The 26,310-nt window shown below is 38.9% G+C and overlaps 1 protein-coding gene across 7 annotated transcripts in view; it reads right to left on the bottom strand.

Moving 5' to 3' along the window:
• DOCK8 (dedicator of cytokinesis 8) overlaps positions 1 to 26,310 on the bottom strand; it is an 87,702-nt gene that overhangs the window by 17,566 nt on the left and 43,826 nt on the right. For all 7 annotated transcript variants that reach the window (XM_015653626.2, XM_033511367.1, XM_015653625.2 and 4 more), the window contains 20 exons: positions 25,197 to 25,267; positions 24,393 to 24,531; positions 22,728 to 22,829; positions 21,904 to 21,999; positions 20,618 to 20,852; positions 19,524 to 19,688; positions 17,646 to 17,821; positions 15,904 to 15,999; positions 14,855 to 14,950; positions 13,578 to 13,727; positions 11,110 to 11,223; positions 10,026 to 10,181; positions 7,183 to 7,322; positions 6,431 to 6,600; positions 4,975 to 5,120; positions 4,073 to 4,255; positions 3,327 to 3,462; positions 2,634 to 2,721; positions 847 to 943; positions 19 to 153 (listed from right to left, as the gene is read on the bottom strand). In XM_015653626.2, coding sequence (XP_015509112.1) covers positions 19 to 153; positions 847 to 943; positions 2,634 to 2,721; positions 3,327 to 3,462; positions 4,073 to 4,255; positions 4,975 to 5,120; positions 6,431 to 6,600; positions 7,183 to 7,322; positions 10,026 to 10,181; positions 11,110 to 11,223; positions 13,578 to 13,727; positions 14,855 to 14,950; positions 15,904 to 15,999; positions 17,646 to 17,821; positions 19,524 to 19,688; positions 20,618 to 20,852; positions 21,904 to 21,999; positions 22,728 to 22,829; positions 24,393 to 24,531; positions 25,197 to 25,267 — 2,691 coding nt within the window. The remainder of the gene's footprint in view (positions 1 to 18; positions 154 to 846; positions 944 to 2,633; positions 2,722 to 3,326; positions 3,463 to 4,072; positions 4,256 to 4,974; positions 5,121 to 6,430; positions 6,601 to 7,182; positions 7,323 to 10,025; positions 10,182 to 11,109; positions 11,224 to 13,577; positions 13,728 to 14,854; positions 14,951 to 15,903; positions 16,000 to 17,645; positions 17,822 to 19,523; positions 19,689 to 20,617; positions 20,853 to 21,903; positions 22,000 to 22,727; positions 22,830 to 24,392; positions 24,532 to 25,196; positions 25,268 to 26,310) is intronic.

The following is a 26,310-nucleotide window of genomic DNA, read 5'->3' as shown; positions in this document are numbered from 1 at the left end:
AATATATCAAGAGCATACCTTGGCAATGAGTGCTCTGAGTGTGGCAAAGCAATGAGTCAGGTAAGTGGTGCTCTGATCATAGCCAAGAGAATTTACCAGGACCTTCAAAACTCCTCCCAAGAGATTATCTCTGCATTCTGCTGCAAAGCTCGCCTACATAGGAAGGAGAAAAACAATAACTCTATGAGGTAATTCAGCAATTAATTGACACACAGGAATTGAAGTTCTGTTCCCCTGCCCAAGAGACATTCAGGAGTTTAGAGTTTCCTCATTTTTAACATCGGCTTCAGAGAAGTTTCAAGGCACTTTTGTAGTGACCAAGAAGACAGAGGGGGAAATGTCCCAAACATTTTCCAAGTTCCCAAGACTCTCAGCATCCAATCCTCAGTCGGCTTCAGCAGTGATTTTTGAAGCTCCATTTCTGTTCTTTCCAATCCTTCATGTATAATTTGGGTTAGGAACTGATCCTGTGGTGGGCAAGCACCATCCTTTCCTTTGCATTCTTGATATCCTGAGCATCTAGGCTAAACAGACATACTGGTATGTTCTGATCAAATCCACAACCAAAGCAGTGGGAAGACTAGATGCTATGAGTGATGTCATGTGAAAATAATGTCCAGTACAACAGAAGTCTAGCAGATAAATGCTTTTCTACTAACAGGTTTTCAAGCATGAAGTTTTCTCCTCGCTACCAATGAATTTTTTTCTATTCAAGGCTATAAAAATGTTTACAGAAGATCTCAAAATATTTTGCATTGTCTAAGAAACAAAAGGAAAAAATAATCTTGCTTCCACTAGTTTCTGAGGGAGCAGGGATTGGTACTAACTACCTCTACTGTTTCTTACCTGAATGATGTTCTCTTGCATATCAAGAATGATCAAGTTAGCTTCAGTTGCCAGGTTTCCACTGATCAGAGCTTCTTGGTCTAGTTCAGCTTTTGTTCTGCAAAGAGGAGTTCTAATTAAAGCAAGCAGAGGGTATCCCAAGTATTAGATGACCTACTGTTTAAACAGAGGCAGAATACAAACGCATACCATTCTGAATGATCCCACAAGAGCAAAAAATGACAGCAGTGTTCAGAAGTGCTTCTTAAAAACTATGGATTTAAATTAGGAAAGCTGCTATCTTAGAAGAGCAGTCACAAAAAGGACTTTTGAAAACTAGGCCTCTAGATAGTTTGGATAGATGCTTTTCTTCCTTAATAGTCATCTGCATAATGGCTACTTAATATCATGTTCAATTGTTCAGTAAACTAAGCTGTAATTTCTGAATGCATTGCCTGTAGCAGGACACAAAACCCCAAAATGGAATAATGGATAATTGATCTGACAATTCCATTAAAAAAAGAAAGTAAAAGTATAGACTAGACCAAAATGGAAATTGCTTCAGTGCTATAGAAGCATTGTTTAATGTAAGGAATTTAAAATGTTGATTCCTGAGACTGTTGACAACAAAAGACAGCAGGTCCATACAGCAGTGTCCCAGGCTAAGAGAGAACTGAAATATTGATAAAAGACAGGAGATAGTGGTAAGGCAACACATAATACCTTCTTAACTGAGACCTAAGGGCAGTTGCAGTTCCTGCCTGCAGCTGAATAAGCATAGGAACTATATATTACAACTTATATACTACAAAATTGCATTTTCACACATCCCTTCTATGCCAGAAACACAAAGAGGCATTTTTCTTTTTCCAAAGCTGCTCAAAAAGGTGCTGTTTCCTGACTAGAGGCTGCTTTCTAGAGCTTGAGATTAAAGATCCTCTAACTTCAGCCAAAGTTCCTAAGCTGCATTTCTGTGGCTGGAGCAACACCCTTACAATCATGCTTCTGAGTGGCTTCAAAATACGTAGCTGCTCTGCAACATTCTTTTACCCAAAAATAAAACCAGAGGAGCAAAGAGCCATCCTTTAGTGCACAAATAGGTAATTCTGAGGAGGGCTAAGAAAGGAAATCAGGGAAGTCATATGGTTATTAACTACAATGACTCAAAGCAACAAAAGCCAGAAGGGACAAAAACCTCAGTGCTGTAATAAGGGCAGAAATCCCAATAACAGTAAGAGCTGTACAAATGTAATGAACTTTACAGGTGTTTGGACCATTTCCAGCAACCACTGAGCTTTGTACATTAACCATGCTGACTGGATCTTCTTTGGCATGAAACATATAACTGTTGCAAAACCCCAAAGCATTATCTTCCCTGACTTCCAGCTTACAAGCTTCTCTGTATTAACTCAGCATGTCAAACCTAGCTTAGTTGATTTAATGTGGCAAAACATATACCACTGTATACACTCAGGAGCCAAGAGCAACACCAAAATAAAGATAGCAAGACTCTGTGGTGTATTTGATATGACCCTATCACTAACTAATGTTTGCCACACTATTAACAAGAAGGAAAAAAAATGTGTAGATAGCTATTTAAAATTCTCCTGATAGTATTTGTTGTATCACAGCAACAGTTGGATATTTCTGCTACATAAACATTTTCTTTTTCTTTCTCTTTGACAGAAGAGGGAAAGGATTGAAACTACTGATTTTGTAATAAAATATCCTAGGAGCAAGAACAAAACATAAAAACCCCAAGCAGCTTGGTTCTAATAAAAGCAATATGCATTAATTAAATTACTTACTTATCTTGTCTCTCATTTGCCTGCCGCCACTGTGTCTGCTCCTTTCTCCAGCGCAAATTTTCATTTACCCCTGCTGATCTGTCATTCCCTAAGAGTGCAGTATATGTCAGAGGGATTAAAACAAAAGGGGACACCTGAAGTCTGATAGCTCACCAAAAGAAAGAGATATATTTCTGTAGCAGTCTTTCAGAACTAAAACCATTCAACTTACAGGTTCAGGGTTCTAGTAAAAAGACTCACCTATTTTTTTTAATGAGGATTTTTCAGAGCATTAACTAGCTTAATCTCTACACAGCCCTACAAAATCCAGCCCACAGATTATCCATTTATTAAATGAAGCAAACTTTTTTGCTATGAACAATTTGTTTTTAACGATTGTTTTGGTACTATTTCTTGGCTCTTGATTAGTCCCTAACAGAACTTTTTAGAACATCTTGAAATTTCTTTCTCAGCTTCATATTATTCACATGAGAAGAGCTCAGTCCTAGCTACACCTGGGATAGTTGAAGCCTGATGATATTTTCATCTATGCAAAACCAAGAATGGTCTGCAAAGGAATGGACTGTGGATGAAAAGGGAGCAAAATGGACAAGGATGAAAATGGATAGTGTGCACAAACCAAACAAGCTCACTTATGTCTACAGCCACTTGAGCTCATCTCAAAAGGCATGGGGGGATAAGGGTATGAAGTACCAGCTGGTATTCTGCAGCGCTTCATCATTTCTCCTCTGGCTCCTTCTCCTCTCAGTAAAGCCTCTTCTAATCGAGCTTTCACATCTCGCGATTTCTGGAGGGCTTGGGTGCTAACTTTATCTGAGCTTTGCTTCCCCTGAAAGTAAAGTTAAAGCAATCAACACCAATGCCTCCATTTTTGATTGTGGGATCAAATTATACCTCCAGAATGAGATATAACAGGAGAGACCTGTAGAAGGGGCAGAAAGCAATGAATATGACTAATACATAAAGTGTATAAATGTTGCAAATGAGGAAAGAGGTAGAATATGTAATGCTAATAGAAACAAAGATGTAGTTCAGTACTACAGAGAAAGAAATTGAAGTTCAGAGAGAAGGTTATTTAGTGCATTTAAGATAAACCATCTTGGAGAGAAGAGTGCTGACATCAAGTCCCTGCTCTTAAATAAAGAGTCATCCTTAGTGTCCTGTCCAGTACTTACAGGAGCTGTTGGCATAATTCTTTCAAATACCAAGGTAAAAGAAAAAAATTAAACTACTTAGGACACCTTCATAGGAATTCCTGGAAGTTTTGGCACCATTTTGCTTGAAGGCTATTGTCAGTTATTTTATCTGAACTAATTTGTCTAGATAAGAAAAGTGCTAATTTAACAACTGTCAATAACAAATTTCCCCTGTACAGCTGGAATTTAAGTAAAAACATTGATCCAAACCAGGACGACAAAACAATGCTTTGTTTCACTTACCTTATATTCAAAGCAGGAAACACAAATGAAGAGGAGGTCTAAAATCCTGTTCAGCTGCATGGATGGAAGGTCTGCAACCCATTTCTGTATTAGGTTCTGGTCAGCATTTTTCATGATCCAGAGGAAACAGATTAAAAGGTTGCGAGTAGTATCAGGACCTAATGTGGCACTCTGTCTGTAGGGCTAGGAACATATAAAGTAAATGTCAATTGAAAGGAAAAAAAAGGAGAGGAAGGTAATTTGGCTGAAGTAATCTTCTTTAAATTTCATTGGAATAGAATCTCAGGACTGGAATTCAGTAAATTTGACCTCATCCAGGTGATAGTTATTGTAATTTTGATTATATGTGTAATTAGAGAAAAGATCAGTTGAATGCAAGTGAAAGACTAAGAGAAGCATCAGTTTGCTACATCTTGTATAATAATATCCTTATTAAAATGTAGAAGAAGTTTCTAGTATTTGCTCCCCTCCTGCCATGCAGTTGTGTCAGCCAAATTGCACAGAAGGTAAAAAAGCACCGTATGAGGAAAGATCACACATAGAGAAAAAGAAGCATCTGAATCCTGGATCCATGGATTCAGGTAAGACTGGAACTGCTGGGCTGACACAACTGGATCTGGATCTGGAAATCCAGATCTGGAAATGAGTCTAGGTTTGGTGTGGAAATGGAGATAGGCATGTGGGAGAAAAAAAGTGAACATTGTATGGTAAAATAGCAATTAAATATCTAAAAGAGAATAGGAGAAGATAACAGAAGGACTATGAGGGATCTGTTGGGGATGAAGGAAACAAAATGCAATTTATCATGACTGTAGCTATTAGTGGCAAGGATGGATAAAAGAAGAAAAAAAGGAAGATGAAAACAGATAGAAGCAAGGAGATTGGCACAGCAGTGAACACACCAGTGATGCCAGAGATATTCCAGAGTTCCTGATGTTGAATTGATTCCCTGCAATGGCAAGGGCCACATTTTGGTTGATTGCACCTGAGGACTCTTGTTCTTCTTCCGGGTTTCCCGTACGTCCCTTTCCGCTCCGGATATCTGAAACTAAATTTGAAATCTCTCATTGGACCGTTAGGAGCAATCCAGTTGCTTCTGCTCACATGTCACAGTTTTCCATCAGTCTGTAACCCAGTAAAACAATTGGCACCTCCATCCCTGGGATTGTTTGTCTGGTAGATGTACCAAGCAGTGAAGGAGGCACAGCATTAGTGAGAGAAATTGCAGCCATCTGCAAAGACTGCCAAATTATTCAAATACATAAAATACATAAAAGTTGGTAGCAAACATGAGATTATGTCTGAAGTTCAAAGTCAAGCCAGTCCTTTGTAAGACTTGGAACCACCCAGTTCTAGTTCATTTCAGTCAAGAGGATAAGCACAGAAATGAGACATGGATTTGGTAATATTCAACAAAGTATGTAAGGCTGCTAAGAGCTGACAAATCCAGTATTGCCTGCTGACTTAAAGACAAATTTTATTTCAGGCACCTAACTGCTTCTATTCCCTGCTGGCTCTTGACATCACTTTCAGCAAATGAAGTTATTTATACCTAAGTTTTGCAAAACTCTTGTCTGATTCTGAGCATCCAGTTTGTGTTTTGCAAGGTCGGTTTTTCAGAGAATCTGAGTGATCAGCTGGATTCCATGTGTTCAGAATGGAATCACAACTTCTTGTGGCAGATTCTCAATGGAAGACACTCTAAAACCTAGGCATATTCATAAACCTGGACTTCTTCATAATAATTCTTTCCATCTATGGTATAAGAATAATATTTAGATTAAAAGAATGGTGTGAGATCTAATTAGCCAGTGTAAAGTAAATGCTTTTACTGTACCAAATTGAAAAAGATAAATAACACTTTCATATTAGTAAGTTTTTTGTTAAGACATTTAAATGTGAAATATTTTCAGAACCAGTGATAAAAATATACTCTTCAAAGTTTATACCTTTAATTAATTAATTTTGATATCATGTTAATAGCAGTAAAAAAGCAATAGAAAAAGAGAATACCATCAAATTTCTATAATTGTGGTGTAACATGATGTCAGTATCACTAACAGTATTTTCACTACTATTAAGTGTATCTAGAACTAAATATTTTTTGCAGACCTTGCAGGCTTAATTTGGAAGGTCATAAAACTTACACTAAGAGACATGCAGGAGTACTTAGAGACAAATCTCTGGTCTACCACTTCCTCATGAAGTGAGGACACTGAAGTTTTTCCTGTATGTAAAAATCCAGTTTAATTTAAAGTAAAGAATATTTAGCCTTACTAAACTAATCTCTTATATTTGATAAATTATTTAGACAAGTCCCTCTTAGATATTGAAAAATTCAAAGGCAAGAAGTCTTACTTGTAAAATCATGGAGTTGCGGTACTGAATCCAAAATTATACCAACCAAGGGGAGGTAAAGAGCTGCAATTTTAATCTTCACCTCCTTTTTGGAGCAACGTGGGTCCAGGTCATGGGAACTCAGCAGGCTAAGGATAGCACTGACAGCTTTTCTTTGCACCTTGCTAATCCTGTTAACAAAGAAACCGTCCATGAGTTCCAGTCATGGATCATGCACAAATCACTTACAACTGAAGGATTTAATAAATAGAAAGGAGGTGAAAGAAACAAATAATAAACACCAATATGCACTTGATAGATAATCTCTTTGATTCTGAGCAGAGATTCATGTTTCTTGCTTAAATCTTGAATCCACTTTATCATAATCAAAGAGCACCCAAATCATTCAAACTTCCCATAAAAAATCATTGCGGTAAAGAGAGATGCTTAAGGAAAAGCATCAAACTCTGGTCAAAGTTTAGCTAAACACTTAAGTTCAGACAAAGACAGAAGCATTTTAAAGGGGAGAGCAACTGAAATTTTGTGTTTTCCATTTGTGTATTCAGCCAACACTACCACCACAAATACTATATTTTTATTCACTGGGAGGAACCTACTGCAGCTAAAACCATGACTGGGTCATTGCTATGTTACAAAGTGACTCACTGAAAAGACTGGGGGAAGCAGGACTGCCCTGGAGTCAAACTATGGCCTTGCCAAGAGTAACAGTGTGACCTGATCCCATTCTAAAATCCACAAATTAGGGTACGCACCCCTCAGTGTCCGCATCCAGTGCTGCTGCCAATTCAGTGAAAAGTAAGCCAGTCAGGAAGTGCTGCTGACGGTATTCGGCTGAGAGGTCAAACATACTAGTGATTTTCTGGTCCTGGAAACTAGAGCAGGAGCTGGAGTTCTGCAGAAATATATTTGAAGTGTTAAAGAATGATCACTGAAACCAAAGTTTCTTAAAGAGATCACAGTCAAAGTCTAACAGAAAACCTCTACCAGAAGAACCCCACAGACTTTGAAAGAAGGTTGGACATTTTGGAGGAAGACATTTGTATGTGAAATGAAAAGCATCGTATTTCAAATGAGTTGCTTGCTAGGATGCAATCTCATCCTTTCAGTTCTGTGTGAGCAACTAATTTTACACTTTTGGAGATATAAAATTCCTACCCTGTATTCATTAGTTTGGACAGGACACAAAGTCAAAATTTTCTCCATTCTTGTTCTTATTGTTGCAGAGCCGCCATTAGCTATCACAGAGCAATAAAGTGCCTCTACATTAAGAGGGACTTTGGTGTCAGAAGTTGTTCACTGTGAGTTCTTCAGCATCCATGATGTCTAATATGGAAATAAGATCAGGAAAGACATATGGACAGTGTTTCCTTTTGGTCTGGAAAACCTTGGCTGAGCTTGCTGGCAGCTGGCATAATTTAGACCAGCCTTCAAACTGCTCTAACTTATGTCTGTGGCTGATATACAGCCAGCCCAAGAATGGAAAGTTGCTGCTGTTTACATGCTGTGAACTTCTTAGCTTCTCCAATCACAGGTATGTGCCACAGGTCACCTGGAATGTTTTTGTCCCTTGCTCAGGTGAGCATAAGTCTTAGACTCTACTCCCCACTGCAGCTACTGGGTTTTATGAACACTCATAAAATTTTGCTTTTAATCTATATTCTTCAGTATTCCTTTCAATATTTCTGTCAGTCACCTGGGAATAGTCCCAGAGCCCAAACACAGTATACCACACAGTGGCAGCTATCTTCGACTATATTGGGTCAAATGAACCTCATGTCTCTTAGCAACCCCATATTTGGGATGCATATGCTTTGGCCCACTCCCATTCAACCTTAAAAAAACCAGGCACTGGTTTTTTAATGTTTGTGTGAAATAATGTTAAAGTGAAGAGCATCCAGTTAAGTGAGCTTGGCTTCTCCCAAAAAATTTCAAAAGATTTATTCACAAGCCCATATTTCTATTGCAAGTGTAACTCAAGCTGGGCAGCACTCCTGCAGACAGATCAAAATTACTGCAAGGGTGGACAGCTAGTACATTAAATCATGCAAAGGCCACAAAAGCCTTATTGATTTGCACAGGTTGCATATTGTAGGTTACTCCTAAAGGAGAAAAGAGTTGATGATATTGCTTGGAAGGAAAAATTAATTAAGCTGGTGTCAGCCAAGCTCTGACTTGCTAGAACTAGTTACAAGAGCTATGCTGGTATTTTTTTCTCCCCATAAGCAGAAGAGTCATATTTCTAGCTCTTTGGCATCCAGGATTAGTATTAGCCAAATATATTGTAACTTCTGACTCTAAGACTTTGATGCTTTGATTTTAGGACCAGGAAAAATCTCTAGAAAATATTATTTACTATTATGAACCTGTGTCAATCCTAATTAGGTTATGAGATGTAGTAGATATTAGCATCCAACCAATTTCTTGGCAATGATACTCAAAAAAGAAACCATGAACTTGAACTGCTCCGTTACTCAGACTGTTTTTGTACCTCCCATAATTTTTACTTTCAATTCCATCCCCTTGCCTCCAAGCATTGCAGCAATTATGGAGCATTGCACTGAAATGCTTCAACCCAGTCCTGACCTCTTCAAGACATTGAGGTGGAAAACAGACATGTGAGCAGCCTTCAATAGGTTTGCCCCATTGTAGAAGAACAAGAAACCGTCTCCAGAGAATGTAAAGGAGAAGGGCACAAGACTGGCAAAATAGTGTGTTGTGTGCCAGTCAACAATTTATTTTTTTGATATGTTTGTGAATTCTGTGGTCAGGAAGGTCATAGGAGGTCCTGACATTAAGGAAGTCTAGAGCTGTGTCGATATAAGACCATGTTTGGAAAAATTTCTGGAGAAATGAGATATGATGAAGATTGCATGGTCTACTCAGGATACCTTAGTGTTTCCACACAGAAAACAATAAAGTTCAAATAAAAAGGAGAACATTGTTCAAAAAACCACAGAGAAATCATGGACAAAGATATAACATGATCTGTACTACTGTGGTGGGGAGAAACCCTGAAGAAGGAACCCTGCTATTGGAAAAAGAAAGCACAGTAATCCTATTTAAAGCAACATGAAGGCTCAACAAAAATTCACAATTCCAGGCTATTGAAAATTGCTGTGTATTAGTCACTAACTTAGTGGTACCATCTCCTTCCACCTGGGAAGTAAGATATTCCATTAGAAGGCAAATACACAGAAAGCATGCACTGCTGCGTGACATAATTCTCCAAAGCAGATATTGAAACACAAATTTGCGGTTATATGTGGATGGGATAAGGGTGTGCCTGTAAACTGGCCTTCAGAGCTGTGTTCCTTTTAGACTCTGTGCGTCTACCTCAACAGTCATTTTCAGTGTGTGTGTTTCCAGGGGAGCACGTGTCTGTGTCACGTTCAGCTTTAACTCCTGTAGATGCAGTTTTGCAGTAGTACCCCTGCAGCCTTTCCTCTTCTGTCCCTTTTTCCCAAGCAGGAAATTTTTCTTTCTGATCCAACAGTGGCTGACTCTAACTTAAATATTTGAATACAGAGCAATGTAAGTATTTTTCTACATGTGCCTAATGTGACATTCATGCAGTACCTATCTAATGAACAATCACCTGGGAGGACAAGGAGGGAGAGGGAGATGGTGGAGCAGATGGGGATGTCATGAAGAAGAGGTTCAGATTGAGGTAATGCTCATGGCTGCAGAGAATTCTCAGGAACTCAAGTCTCATGGAAATCAGGGTGGAGAGTGAATTCAGCTTGTTTGAAAGCTAGGAAAGACAAACAAAAACATGTCAAGTGATGGGCTATTATTATTTAAATTACCATGTAGTGAAATATCCTGCTCTCTGAAAAGGACATAAACACTAGTCCTGTGTGCATTAAAATGCTCACTGTACCTAACTAGTTTCCATACATTAGCTGCTCTTTGTCTGACAGTGATGGTGTCTCTCTCCCTGCTCCCTAGCTGACTTACCAACTTCCCAAGAGAAAACAAATTATTTCTTTCTTTTCTCCCAAAACAAAAATATACAATATTTTTGTCTTTTGCATAAGACAAAAATTAAAACAAACTGAACTTTTCTGACTCTGTGGCAAACTCATAAAATGTCCTGCTAAGCAACACAGGACATCAACAGCCTTGTAATTTCCCTTACCAACAATGACATAGGTGAAGAAATTTGTGGAGATACCTGACGTACCTTTACACATACAGGTCACAAAACACGTGGAAAATGCTCACCATCAAATACATAAAATTATTTCATAACATCCTGCATCACCATTTACTTTTAATTTTCAGACTTGTAAAGCAAGAAGATAGATGTATTATTTTGAGTGGCTCCCTGAAATATAAATATTGTCCTCACAGCCCTCAGCAGGAAGAGTCAGAAAGTTCATCTGTACTATCTGCAGACCCTAATGCTAAGGGAAATAAAAAAGCAAGGGAAGAAAAGTGGTTCCATGGATGTTTTGCAGCAGAGCAAGCTATGACATTTCTGAAAGAGTCTTTACCACCATTAATTTTTTTCCTGAAGATAACAAATCAAAAAAGGTTTTAAAATCATTGCATATGCAATAGGAAATAGGAGATTTACCTGGACCTTTAACACAACTCGAAGGATCTTGATGGATAAACTAATCAAACAGAACAAAACACATATGCCAAATGGAATCCAAATCATGCATGGTGCCTACCTGATTACAGTAATGTTTGATGAGATTAAACACAAATCCTCGATCCATTAAAGAAAGAAGATCATACAAGAAAAATGCCAGGCTGATATTAATTTTTTCTGCTTGTTCACTTTCCTTTAAAAAAGCAAAAACAGCAGTTATGATGTATAAACCTCACATAAAGGTGGGAGAATTTTTAGAATCATGGAAAATAGGGCAGGTGTCAGTTCCCAGAACCATCTCAGGGAAAATACAGGACAAGACTGTTTCAGTTCTCAAGTTCACATGATCTTGTTAAAATTGCACAGAATCACTTCTGTAAATTATTTCAACTGTTTCACAGAGAAATGTCATGGCATGGATGAACAGTTCATTTGTGCACTCTTTTGGGCTGACAACATAGAAATGGAATTTGAGACCTGTTTTGAATTGCCTATTGGCTGCACTACTGCATATGACTTTTTTTCCTATTGAACATCAGAGAATGCTGGTTTAGGAACTTAAAACACATAAAATATTAAGAAAAACCTGCACCGGCTTTGCTGATGGATGATGGAATTTTAAGTGTAAAACTGATAGTAACAAAATACTGGTAAGATAAATCTGTGGAGTTCACCATCCAGCAGCTAAGCTCTTGTATGCTTGGAATTGGCCTGATAAGCAGAGATACGCAGCCTCCAGTAAGAATCACAAAGAACTTCATGTGCCTTCTAAAATGAGGCTACAGTTGCTTCAAACATACCAATTTAAATCACAAACTCCCAGTAGCCTATGTAGTTCACCAAGAGGAATTAGTGAAGATGCCTGAGGGATCTGCACATTTAATGCTCAAAACTGACAGGAGATGACTGAGAAAAATATTACCTGTACTGACAACTCTGACTAGTGAGAACAGGTGTGCAGCACCTCAGGGTTAACTGGCTACAATTCAGTTTGTCATTTTTCAAGCTTTTTGCTGCTGTTCAGAAATATATATATTGCCTACAATCTGGAATTTGCACTGGAAAACATTTTTCTATGATGAAGAATAAGCTACCTTATAGGGCAGGCAAGCATATGCCAGACATATCACTGTAAAAATCCAGGGCAATCTGACATGCTCAGCCATGTATTGAAACATCAATTAGCACTTCTTGGATTTAAAAATCAGACAGACATTGCCTGTACTATTCTGTACACCTAACCAATGACCCTAATTCCAAAAACACAACAGTGGAATTTTCACACCCAATCTGGTTCCATACGCTCATTCTATCAAAATGAGAATTAAATCAACGACTCACAAAAATCTTTGTATTTCTTGTGAAGAAGCTATAAACACTAATTTATTTGAAAAGCCTACAATTCTATTAAAGCATTTGTAATGTAACAAGTTTTTATTTCCCAATGTATTTAAAAACAAAAAGTCACTGATGGCTAAGGTAAGCATTTCTGTGGAAATTATTTCTCTGCATGTGGCTATCACAGAAGCACACCAATGGATTGAGCTTCAATGTAAAGCTTCAAGAACAAACTTCTGGTGGACAGTGACAGTCTCTTCTGTCATTCTCTGCCCCAGTTTTTCTGGTCCTGCCCTTTCCCAGTTTCTGATTCTCAACAGCACTTCGAGAAGTGGATTGGGAAACTGAGCTTGTTGAAAAGTGACCTGGCAGGCCAGTTCTCCTGGCTGCTCTGCCCTGCCCTGCTGCAGAGCACTCTGCTGGACTAGCACAGTGTATTTGGCAGCTTTGGGGCACGGAAACAAGTTAGTTACAACAACTGAACGACAACAGTCACTCAGCGCCTTAACTTTTTCCAGTGGCCAGTGCAAAGGGGCATCAATGATATAGGGTGACATTAGCAATGTTAAAACATAAATTATTCTTTGTGATCCTTTCAACTTTATAATCTGTTGTATCAGTGCAATATATTAAAAGCAGAAAGAATTTCATGGGACTTAGGGCTTATTTCTTGTCTTCAATTTTCAAATGGCTTTTCTTCTCTTTAAAGAGATCAAGGGTTAAATCACATGTGGCTGGCTTTTGCAACAGTCATGTGAGGAGCACTACCTTCCTATGGCATATCCCACTGCTACAGAGAAGTCAAATGAGGAATTAAACACAATGCAGTAGGATAGAGGGTAAGCGCAAAGGGGGATAAAAGGAAGAAGTCCTGCTGGGGCTGCAGTCTGATGTGCTGGCTAACATGCCATAAAGCATTACTAGAACTGAAAATGGATGTCCAGCCTTTCCTGTCAATAGGAAAGGGAATTCTGTTCTTGCACACTGCAGCCACACTGAGAAGCAGGCTGAGGAACTGAGATGAACAAAAACAGTCTGCCAAGACAGCACAAGGCTGCCCTTTACCCTGCCACAACTCTTGCTTAAGGTCCATGTGAGAATATTAGACTAATTCTAGCAACACTGCTGATATGGAAATGAGATTAAGTGCAGCTCAGTGTAACACAAGATGAGTAGCAAGGATCCACAGTGCTTATTTCATCTACTTACTTTGGGTGGTTTGACTACAAGTGCAGCAATCTCTGAAGTAATCACACTAACTATAGTGGTAATATCATCTTTGAAACGATCGGAGAACCGGCTTCTTCGTGGGTTATCTTGCTTCTCCATGTTGTGAACATACTGAGCCATACTCTTTATCTGCAAAGCAGAAAAAAAAAAAGCTAAAATAATGCCCAGACTGGAGGGAAAATATGCTTTGTTTGTAAGAATAAGATTTCCCACTTCTTTTTCCCTGAATTTAATCACCCATTTTCTCAGAAATTATATGATAAATCCTACATGGCAATGGCAACAGAGGGTATAAGACTCAAATACAGACAGACATTGATTCTTGTTCATATTCATCCAGTCATTCTCAGTACCTGAAATGAGAATCACCCTTCTTCAACCTCATGTGTCTGCAGTTCTGAAATGCTGCTGCTTGCCACTTTTGCCCTTCATGATGACAGACAGGGAGTGACACTTGTGGAATTCTTATTTCTTGACCTAATGCTGCATTACAGCATTAATGACAGTGACAAATCAGGATATTTTTTCCACTGACATACATCACCACAGGGCTCCATAGAACTGTGAGTTTGTGGAGTTTTGTCACTGCTCTTACATTGTTAACAAAATTGAAAAGACAGGTGTTGGGTTTGAAGCAAGATAAGCACCCCGATCAGCTACAGCACAGATGGCTATCCCAGCCGTGCGGTCCATCTCCCACTGCATCAATGTGATGGATGGCGAAAAAATGGCGTTTATTGCAGGGGAATTTGACATTTTATAACCTGGGTTCACTGTGTTACTCCCATCTGCTCACGTCACACCTAGGTGCTATTGGCTAATTACAAAAGGCCTAGCTGTCCTAACAGAGGGGGATCTAATAGCTCCCCGTTACATCCCGGTATCTTCCGCTCCGCTATGCCCGAAACTACAACAGACAGGAACAGATATTCACCGAAAAGGAAGGGCTTGGTTGATGAGTGTCTCTCAGTCTTTTGCAAGCTGTGGACTACTGCTCATGTAATCCATGCAGAACTTTGCCCTCACTGCCATAGTGAAGGAGGAGGGTGAATACAAAGAATTCTTTAGTTGTTTGAGAGATCTTTCATTATTTGTGATCTCTCCTTTACACAGGGCTGAATAACTGAAGAAGTCATCACCCAACTGAATCTGTGCCTGGAGCACCTACTACATGCCACCATTAACTAATTAAATAAAAAAAAATTTAAAAAATTGCCTGCCCACTGGCAGGGCAAAATATCACTGTTGAGTCTTACCAGGAGCTCAAAGAAGAACCAGGCATACTTGAAGACTGATTCTCTCACCATGCCCGTGCTGACCACCATTTGCAATGCCAGTTCTTCATGGAAATGCTACATAATAAACAGAGACTGTTGGCAAACAGTTTTCAATCAACTCATCTCTCATTTTCAACATCTTCCCTATGGGAAACTTCCCCATACTGGAGGGTGGATGGGGATGTCGGGGCATTTTTGTAAGATTAGAAGGCAGATTTGACCAAAATGACATCTAAGAATGCTGCTGGCAAACAGATTTTGAGACCCATTTTCCTGTGGATCCAGAGCCATAGATAACTGAAGAGGGAAATGCCTTTGGACCATTCTCAGGTCGTTGATTCTATGCATGCACTATAGGGAGCAGTCATGTTTCCCACTACCTGCTAAGCGTTTTTGTTCAGCACATCCACCATGTTATTCTGAGAGAAGGTAGAAGTAAGTTTGACTCTGTGGTAGAAGAGAAGGACAGAGCAATAACTACAGCAGACCTTGTACAGACATTTGTAGTTGGAGACAGTACTTTTTAGGGTGAGATCTGAACATAAGACAAACAACTCCAATTATCTAAACTTTTAGGAAGTCCAAAAATGGACTATAAAAAGCTTGGTTCTAAAAGCTACCAAAAGGAACAAAGGAAATAATTATTTACAGAAGAAAGAGGAGGCAAATATTTTTGAATGGAGTTTACTGTAACATGTAAAGACATGTATCCAAGGGTAAATAGCAGTGGAAAAGGACGGAGGCTCTAAGACTTCAAGAATGAGAGCAAAGGGAGGATCCAGACAGGCTGCTACTTGCCTAAATCTGTTCTGAATAAAGAATCTAAACACTCTGAAGCAGAAGCAAAAAAGTTTGAGTAATGTTTATCCAATGATTCAATATCTCATCACTAATTCCTTGTTTGATAAAACTGGTTGATATTTTGTTCTGTTGCTTCCCTCTCCACATTTAGAAGCACTAATTGCCAGCATTACCTCAGGACACTCCAGGTTCTGTAAGGAGCTCCCTCATGCTCAGCCGTAGCCTACCTTTTTATTGGATGGTCTTGTGCTTGCACAAAGGCCTGACATGTCATTTGTTCCTTCAACGTAGTAAGACATCCGACTGGAGCTGTGATCCGTAGGCTGGGGGACGCAGATGGAAGAAATACATAGCAGTAAATTCAACAGAGAAGAAATCACCCGCAGCAGGGGGTTTGTTTGGGTTTCTTTTAAGGTATGCACAGACAATGATCTAAACAGTTCTCTTTCCTTTTTCCCTATCCCCCTGCCCACTGAAGGCCGAAGACCCCCTGACAGCAGCAGCAGCAGCAGCAGCAGCAGCAGGGTGCAAACGCCAGCACTGCCATCACCTGCCAAATGACAGCACTGCAGCTGTGCTTCGGAGGATACCATTCGCCCTTCAAATGGAGTTAAGTTTATCCCTGGCTCTGCACCAAAAGTAATTAGCCCCTTGAAGTCTTCTTTCCATTAAAAATTATGCCGATTTAAGAGGCAATGAAAACGGCAGTAACTAATTGTAAATTGCTATATTTACCAATGTGATGAAGCTGTAATATCAAACATTTTAATTTTGTATTAATTTGGAAAGATGCCTTGAGCTCTGCTTTGTTGGTTTTTTTTGTTGTTTTTTTTTTCCCTAGGACCCAGTACATTAGAGTGAAAGTCATAAAATTCAAATCTACACTATTAAAAATTGCTGTGGATGGATATCTATGCCCATGAACAAATCAAATAAATTGTCAAAGCCTATCTTACTAGTTCTGGTTTAATTAGCTGAAGACCAGTACCTATTAATTTTAAACGGAGAAGCACATGCTCATTCAATAGAGAAAAGACTTAAAAGTATTTCTGAAAATAACCTACTTGAGAAGCAATATTTTACATATATAACACTCAAAGAAAAGTGAGGGGCAAACACGGTTCAGACCTCAACAGATGTACTGCTGTAGAGCTCTGCCAGGGCTCCAACTAGCAGCAGGCTCCTTGCACAGGAAAAAAGTCCTGTTTTTACCAGAGGCATAGCTTCCCAGCTCCAGATGAACTCTAGGTTTTGGTTTCCCCAAAGCTGCACACAACCTTGCTCATAAAGCTCTGAGATGGGCTGGAATGCTGTAGATCAGCAAGCACCTGGTGCCAATCAGGGAAGCAAAACCCTTCCTCTTGGATGTTGTTGACCTTTCTGTCCTGCAAGCCATTGGTGGTATATGCAGCAGTGGATGAGAATGAAGAAGCTTGTATTTCACTCTGTGGTTGAATTAAGTATTTGGTAAGACCCAGGTGCAAATTATACACATGGCATCTGCATTGTGGCTGATATAAAGCTATGGGGCTGCTGTCACATAATTAACTACTTTTTTTTTTTCCCCCTTTTTTTAAATAGTAAACTATTTAGCAGCAAGCCAAATAAGGAAGAAAGGTCTGCACTGCACTGACTCTGCGACTTGGACCAGACCAGTCACCAGATGTGAACAGAGCTTAAATATTTGGAATAACAGTGACAGTGAGGCACATCAAAAAAGCAAATGCTTCAGTGGAGTGTCTAAGCCACAAACAAGAGGTAGAGTTCTCACCTCTTGCTCTTCATTGGTAAGAAACATCAGAATTTAGCAGTGAGATTTAGCAGGTATCTATGCCAAATCAGATAAACAGAAGATGCTTCTGGTGATACAGAGCATTTACAAGAAGTAAATCCAACCCTCAAAGACAAAATCTAGATTATTAGGTTTTGAGCCATACCATTCTTCAGATATTTGACTTTGTTCTCTTACCTTGGATGACATGATGCTTTTGACCTCCTCATCAGTAGCAGTTTGTGTAACAGTGATGTCAGGATTGCTGCAGCTTATCACTCGGCTCTGCAGGAGTTTACTTCCAACAGACACTGCAGAAGTGCGCCCAAAGGTGTAATAACGGGATTCCGTCGAAACGGCACTGCTGCCTCCACCTGCCACAGTGAGATGTTTTTAGACTAAATGACATATATATGAGACAAACATGAGATTCAAGCCAGTTTTGTTCAGTGGTGTTATAACATCAGCATTTTGAAAAGAATAAAGCTCCTGAAAACCCACTACCAACTGCTTCATTAACAATCTACACAGGCATGGAACGACAAGTTACAGATATTACCCCAGTCAACAGCTCAATCAGGGTGGTGCACAAGCAGCACCAAAAGATTAACAGGGCTAACAAAGTAGCAGCACTATTACAACAGCCCTTTCTTCCCATCAGCTCTTTTTAATTTGCTGTAGATTAAGAAAATATTCACAGGCCTAAACAAAAAATCCCACCTTCAACACATATCATTTAAAACTATGTTTGAAGTATCCAAGGAAGCAGGGAGCACTGCCATCAGGATTTTCACTAAGCAATATCTAGTTTTTAGTTTCACCACAGACCTTAGTTTTCCAGGACAAAGAATTCCCAAGTGTATGTGAGTTCACAGATTTTAGGATATCCCAACATCAGTTTAAATGTCCCTCAAGGGGGATTTAAATTAATATTCAAAAGAGAAAAAGGCTTTACGTACCTTTAGCTCCCACAGCACAGCTGTTTTTTGTAATTTAACATACACCAATTAAACAAGTGAATCCTATAGCCTTTAGGATAATGATTGCAACAGAATAACAGAATGGTTGAGGTTGGAAGGGCCCACTGAAGGCCATCTAGTCCAACCCCGCTGCTCAAGCAGGATCACCTTGAGTCAGCTGCCTGGGACTACAACCAGGTGGCTTTCTACTATCGCCAAGGTGACAGGCTTGGCAACTTCTCTGGCCAACCTGTACCAGTGCTCAGTCACCCTCAGAGGAAGTGTTTTCTTATGTTCTGTTTCAGTGTGTACCCATTGCCTCTGATCTTATCACTGGATGCCACTGGAAACAGCCAGGCTCTGTCTTCTTTGAACTCTCCCTTCAGCTCTTTGTGTACTGAAGATCCTTCCTGAGGCTTCTTTTCTCCAGGCTGACAAGCCCAGCTATCTCAGTCTCTTTGCAGAAGAGACGTTCCAGACCCTTTATCATTTTTGTGGCCCTTGGCTCGTCTCTGTCCAACATGTTCATGTCTCTCTTGTACTGTGGAGTTTAAAGCTGGACACAGCACTCCAGGTATGCCCTCACCAGGGTTGAGAAGAGGAGAAGGATCACCTGTCTTAACCTGTTGGTCCTACAACATTTTATCCTCCAACAACATCCTTAATGCAAGGGAGATACTGGGTGAGCTTGGCCCTATACCACTTGGCATTAGGTTACTTCACATGGAAAGTAACTTACTGATGTACAGGTCAGTAAAAAATGTCTTAAGGCCATTTTAACTCACAAATGAAATTCTTCCAAATCTTCACAAAGCTACAACATTGCCTGTAGCTGTGGAAACCTCTCACCTCAACCCTTCGTCTTAAATGAACAACTGAGGGATGAAGATTATGAGGAGCAAGTCCATATTGCTCTTTGCAGCACTGATATTCCTGACCAACCTCTGAGAAAAATGGTGTATCAGAACAGTGTAGTGTTTAAATGGTACACAGTCTGGGTCTGAGAAGTTTGCTATCTTACAGGTCAGTGCCTGAAGTCCTTCTCTCAAAATTGCCATGCTCAACAGCAGGTATCAAGAAAAAAAAAATACTTTTGCAACCCTTGCACCAACAGTACCTGGTTTGACCACTTCTCTTTGTGCGTCTGGCAGACGAAATACATAGTACACATAAGATGCCAGAAGGCAGTTCCTCCCATGCTGATCCTTGCTCAGCTCTTTGCTGTTGTGGAGACTATTCACTATTGCAACCACAGACTCAAAAGCAAACTGTGAGAAGTTGGCTGTGAAACAAAGGCAAGAATTAGAGTCAGTACTGAAGGCAATAACATAATTAAGTAAGGACATTCTTTGTATCAACAACTAATCTTACCAGGTTCCACTCAGTCCTGAATAAATTCAGAGTTTCAGACAGTAATTGCTATGCCTGACCAGACCCAAAGTCTACATAGGCCAAACAACACTCTTCAGCAGGCCCACTGACTTTCAATCTAATCACTGTTATTCTGTCACTTTGTGCTACATAAATGCAGACTGTAACTGTTAATTACATTTCTAGCAGCCTTCACACAAAATATCTTCTCACAGAATGCTAAGACTCATTACTCTCCAGCAACAGACAAATACAAACTAGCAGGCTTTAGCACAAATATTGTAATGGATGACGAGTGTTCATTATCTGAACAAGATAGGAAACTAACTACACCACTGTCTTCAAGTATGCCACTCTTCTGAGCTAAACATATGTTGCAAGCAACTGGCACCTCAGCAAAACAAAAAATCAGTCTTTAGTATATTCTCTGTTTTTCTGCTCACCCAACTCTGTCTAAAGATGTTTGGGCACAGGATATGGTGCAGACAGCAGTGTCAGTTGTAGGATAATGATTTTGCTGGTGTTTTACTCGCAAAACAACTCAATTCCAAACAAAGTTGAACCCACTTTATGACCTATATTTTCAGATAAGTAAATTACTACAATTTAATGTACTTCCCAACCAGAGACTAAGAGTCTTTGTGTAGGGGGAAAGGAGAAAAAAGCATCAAGTCAGTTAAACCTGATTAAATTGTGCAGTGAAACTCTTAGAGCAGCACAACTCTTTCTGCAGTGTGCTACCCTAAATACTAAATACAAGCCTGACTATTTTAGCAACCATTTCCCCCACATTTCTAGGTTGCTTGCAAAGCCTCTTGAAGACCATGAACCAGTAAGTACCTGTCTGGCCAGCTATCACCATAGGCTGTACAGCCAGCTGGAAAAGTTTATCTAGTACCAAATGCAAAAATAAGACAAGAGGTTCAAGGCGTGAAGAATTCAAACAGATAATGCTGAGTTTCAATTCATGCTCCAGTGAAGCCTCTGTAATCTTCTGATCCATCACTCGAATGGGGAATGTCACTTGACTTTCCAGAGAATGGCATAAGGTAAAGAACTTCTCCAGGTGGTTGTCCTGAAATACAGTGCACAGTTAACAAAGTCAATATATTTCAGGCTGCTGCTAGCTAGGAAAAGCACCTCATGGGATGAAAGAAAAGATTTTTACCCTTCTGGCTTTCAGTAGTGGCTGCTCTGAGTGATCAACTTGTAAAGCAGCTGTCACAGTGTTTTGTTTGCTCCTATTCATCTAGCTCAAATTCAGACTGCTATTGCCCTCACTAAACTGATTGCTTCATTAAATGAAAAGACTTTTCCTTCTATCTGATGAAACTCTGTTACATCATAGATCTATGGTCCTCTGCTACTCACACCTGAGTTCCAGCTACATACAAGTTATGTGCCACATGAGTATGTCCTACTTGTGTTTAAAAAAACATGCTGCAAAGGGGTAATAGATGTGCTTCAAACACAGGGCCTTCAGCTGTTAGGATATATTTACCAGGATTAACTAGAATGGGATAAGGGGTAAGAGCCACTGAAAAGCAACAGAAACCAAACAAAACCAATCTGCCTCAAACCAGCATCTTAGCAAGATGGGCAAAGATCCAATTTCCTATGGCATTTAAATAACCAGAATAACTGAGGTCTCTCAGCACTAAGCTTGTGTCCCCAAAGCAGATGGCATTGACAAGTGAGATGCTTAACACATACAGACGGTGTATAACCTGTCCATGGAGGCAGGGAGGTGCTATGTCTTTGGAGAATCAGACGTATTGTCTGAACTAGCCTTGAAGAACAGAAAATGCAGACTGCAGAAACAGGCCCTGTGCCCTGCCAGCAACTTTCAACCGCAGCCTGCTGAACTGAGAGGACACCAGGCTCCCTATAGCTCGATGTGATTTACTGCCAAGAGTGCTCATTTGTTCACTTCTACCAATAGATTTAATTTCACCAAAGGATTTCATTTACGGAAGACAGTAGCTTATTTCCATAGCTCCTAACTTTTTTTTTTTAAAACTGTGTGGGCTTAAACACCTCAGTTTCATAAACCTGCTAAATTGTCCTGGACATCTGAATGTTTCTTGAAATGAAACTACAGCTGTGTATTACTTCTGATGCATTACCTGGGTGTGAACAGATGACACAGCTTGAACTTCAACAATGAAAACTCCCTTGTGTCCTTCAACCCACTTTATAGGTGGTGTCTGAGATGGAATTTTCTGTGACAGAAAAAAAATACGGGAATCATCTTCCTTTTAATGCTCAAACAGAAAGTCTATTTACATGAGAGTCCACAGAATATTCCCACTATTCACTTAATTTTAGACCAAATTCAGTGCCACACAGAGGATGACAGCTAAGCATCTCCTTGTTCTCATAACATTGGAACAGAAGCTGATGCACTGAATAGTGAAATTTAGAGAATTTCAGACCATGTAAATACACATCTTCTGATGGGATATTGTTAAGGCTAAAATTTCCTGGTCAAAGCATTGCCAAAGGCATTTCGTGCCTTTGTGCCTCTGGACAAGTTTCCTACATGCCATATTCACTGAAAGGGCAGGGTTTTCTGCTACAGTAATACCACCTGATTCCATTTCTATTCCCCCTCCCACAAAGCCACAAAAAAAGAACAAATTATCCTATGCAAGAAATCGAATCATTGCCTTGACACTCTCTAAACAAATGTATCCCTAATTAGACAATTTACAAGGATTTGCTTGTATAACTAACTTCTAAGAAAACAGTATAATGATATAAAATAATAATACCAGTGACAATAAAAAAAACAACCACAACAATTATAACATTTTTCTCCAGACTTTCCACTTTTAAACAACAAACAGGAGGCACTTCCTACTAGCAGACAGCAACGTCAGTTTGTGAAACACTTATGCTGTTCTCCTACATTAGGAAAATACTGTCTTTTAATAATTTTGTTTGTTACCTCAGGAGAGTGAATTGAATAGTGTAAAGGCAGTTTATCCAATGCAACAGGAAGACTATAATGTCCAGTTTGAAGGCGATCGTTTAATAGAATTGGCAGCCACTGAAACAAATGAAGAGAAAACACAGCAATATTCCTGATGATATATGATTAGACCTATTTATTTAATTTGTTAGATACAGTCAACAAACAACAAATGAGATATTGACCCAAGCTTCTCTGCTCTAACCCATTCAACAGTAATTTCTTTGTATTTTAAATTCAAAGATAGCTGATAGCTACTGTAGAAAAATGTACAAGACTGCTTTACAAACCATCTCTTTTGAAGAAAACACAGAGCTTCTCATGTGTGACACACATTTTTCTAATAAATCCTATCAGAAGGATTTAGTGGAATACATGTTTTTATTTAAAAATTTATGTATCTTGAATACACTGATTCTTGGTATTGAAGCAAATCAACAGCTAAAGTTTTGCTGAGATTAAATTCAAAATCTTCCTTGTGGTCACCATGCCAGACTGACTTGTCATAGCCCTGCACTGATATTTGGACACATTTAATTTTTTATGCAACTCTGAAAGAGGTTGGGCATTTGAATATCACAGAAACATTTTGTATTTAGGTGAACTGTAACTTGTAAATTAAGTCCTCACCTATGTCAAATCTTGGTCCTGAACTAATTCATCTAATTACAATCCCACTGACATTGGTGGGACTATAACTGTCCATAAAAGAAAGTGCATTTGAAATGTTTCTCAGTATTGTGGTTTAAAAACCCCAAAAGCCAACAAAGGAGCAAACAAGCAAACAAGCAAAAATACACAAACACAACGGCCTCCCAAACTTCACAGCAAGAACACATGGAAAGCACTTGTCTGACTCCACAGCTCAATTGCTGACCACACCTCTAGGATATTTTCAAATCTGAAGCATCATCATCTTCAATTCTTTCCTTTTATATTAAAATATCTCCAGTTAAAAATACTGTTTGAAAAAGAAAAAGGTCAGAGAGACTATGCTACAACATGTGTTTCTTAACCTAAGACATGATGGTTTCAACATGAGGACAAAGAAGGCAAGAGAATAACATTTTAGCTGTTAGACTCTTTCTGTTTTTTAATTTTTTATGTAGATAAAAGACAATTTAGAACAGAAATTAGGTGCCATTTAAAAATAAAATGCTAATGGTAATTTAAATATTTATATGCTAATTAATTAATTAAATTACAAATATTTAAATGTTAATTTAAAATATTACATTAGCCGTTACCTCATGTATGAACATGGTAACAGTAATAATTGTAATTACATATGTCTTAGGGGTTTTTTTTGCAATAAATCTAATCTAGCAGAATGAACTAGTGCTATAAAGCACTGTTGTTGCAGATATTTAGGTGCATATTTCAGTTGAACCAGGTGAATTCATTAAGTTGAAAGACAGTTAACATTAAATTATAGGACGAGGATGTAACACACCTCAGGTGGCATCTAGTTTCTATGAATTCACACTAAGACCTTCCACTGGCTTTGCTCTATTGCCATAACCAGAAAGGGAATATATGACAAGATTCTAGACAAGCAGAGTCTGTTTGCATGGGACACACATAGACACACGCAAACATGCACCCACACACACCCACTCTTATGCATCACATGGAACTTACTGAATACCCTAGGAGGGTTTCAACAGATGCTCCTTGCTTTGGTTGGCAGCTGATGTGATAGAATGTGAATAGTAGATGGTGTTTCTCTGTGAGTTTTGCTGGCAGCTTAATTTTCACTTCTTCATAAAAGTCAGGGGATCTGTTTAAAAAACATGCCAAGCACACTCCCAATGTAAGTATAGGACTGAGCAAGAGACAAATTTGGATTTTAGATGCTGTGGTTATAAAACCAGATAAATCCTGAAAACAGAGCTGAGTTAAACAAAGCATACAAACACATTTTTGTAAATCTGAAATATTTTTATGAATTATGAACCTGGAAGTTATATTTATGAACAATCTACAGCTTTGAATCAGAAGAAAACAGACAGTATCAGCTGGACAGTTTCAGCTTCCACCTGTCTCTAGGTTTCAGTCTCTGTTTTGGATTCTTGCATAAGTAATCTGCAAATCCTAAATCTCAAGTTTGCATTCATGAGAATAAGAATGTGCCTTCAGCTCTTTTGGATCTACAAATTCATTGAAGTGAATGATCTTAAAATTTGTGCTGCTTCCAGCTCCTGCTCCTTAATCTTCATTGCAGGAATATTCTCAACTACTATAAGGCTCCAACCAAGAAAGCAACGGTTGCTTATACAACAGTCACTTACGCAAATGAATGTAGCAATGTGAATTAGATATGATAAATTGCACAAAAGATAAATATTTAAAATTACATTCCTTGATGAACTATATAGGGTAACAATTATGTAAAGAGGTCATGATTAATACTTCTCAAGTTGTATGAATAGTAACAACACTTACTTATTATGATATGTGATAGGTGTGTATATTTCTTGGACAAACTCTGGACCTGAAGATTTCCCAAAAATTACCTACATTAAAAAGAAAAGTAACTTCAATCAGGACTACAGCATTTACTTGTTGTCATCCTTCATAAATTTTAAGATAGTATCTGAAGACTTAAAATGACTCTTCAATTTTATCTTAGCTTGTTGGCATAAGTGTCATATTACTAAGCACCTTCCCACACTCCATTCAGGGTAAAACATCAGGAAAACGGAGCAGAGTTATTTCTAGAGCCACTGACTACCTCACATCGCATTCTTTAGTCATGAGCTAAAAACCTAGAAATCATAGGAAAAAAGTTATAGTAATGTTGTCACTCTGTCTTTATCTAAGCACTAAAACATTAAATAAAAAGTATTTTTAGAAGTTTTGTTTTTCAGTTGCAGCCTGCTCACTTAGGGTGAGATACATCTCACCTTATTTAGAGGTCCAAGGTTCATCTAAAGTCAGGGAAGAGAAATAGGCATTTCTCATGCTAGATAGGCTTTCCTAAGACATAGGTCCATGGTAAGGTCTTGAAATCAAATAATTTAAAGGGAGGCCTGGGAGATGAGCTTATTCTTTATATTTTATTATTATTCTTGCAGACAAGAATCTCTGCACTGTGCAAGCTTATATATATGCATTGAGAGGAAGGTCACTTACAGTGGAGAGGAAAGACAGACAAAATGTGTCTGTCCTAACCATTTGCCAAAACTTAATCATAACACAGGCAGAGTTTAAGGAAACAAACAGTGCAATGTTGTGTAAAAGAAGGTGTTACATTCACAGAGCTCTAGCTCTGGAAGAAACGTGTCTTGGAAAACACTGCCGATGCTCTGATTTCAGGTCCATAGGTTATGTGGAGCAAGGCTGTGAAGTATATACTAAACAATGTCAGCACACTGATAAAGGATGGTTGGGTGATAGTCCTTGGTCCAGCAGATTTCTGGACCAACGTTTCCTCAAAGTAATACTTCCACTCATTGTTTTCCTTCTCCAACACATAAAATCACAGAAGGTGTCTCTATGTCATTCTCAAGTAGCCAACAACACTGTCTTGAAAAATATTTAGAAACATTTGGGCTGA

This window comes from Parus major, chromosome Z, assembly GCF_001522545.3.
Source record: "Parus major isolate Abel chromosome Z, Parus_major1.1, whole genome shotgun sequence".
NCBI lineage: Eukaryota > Metazoa > Chordata > Aves > Passeriformes > Paridae > Parus > Parus major.
Note: the sequence above shows the minus strand (reverse complement) of the source record. Positions and strands in the feature narration are given on the sequence as shown.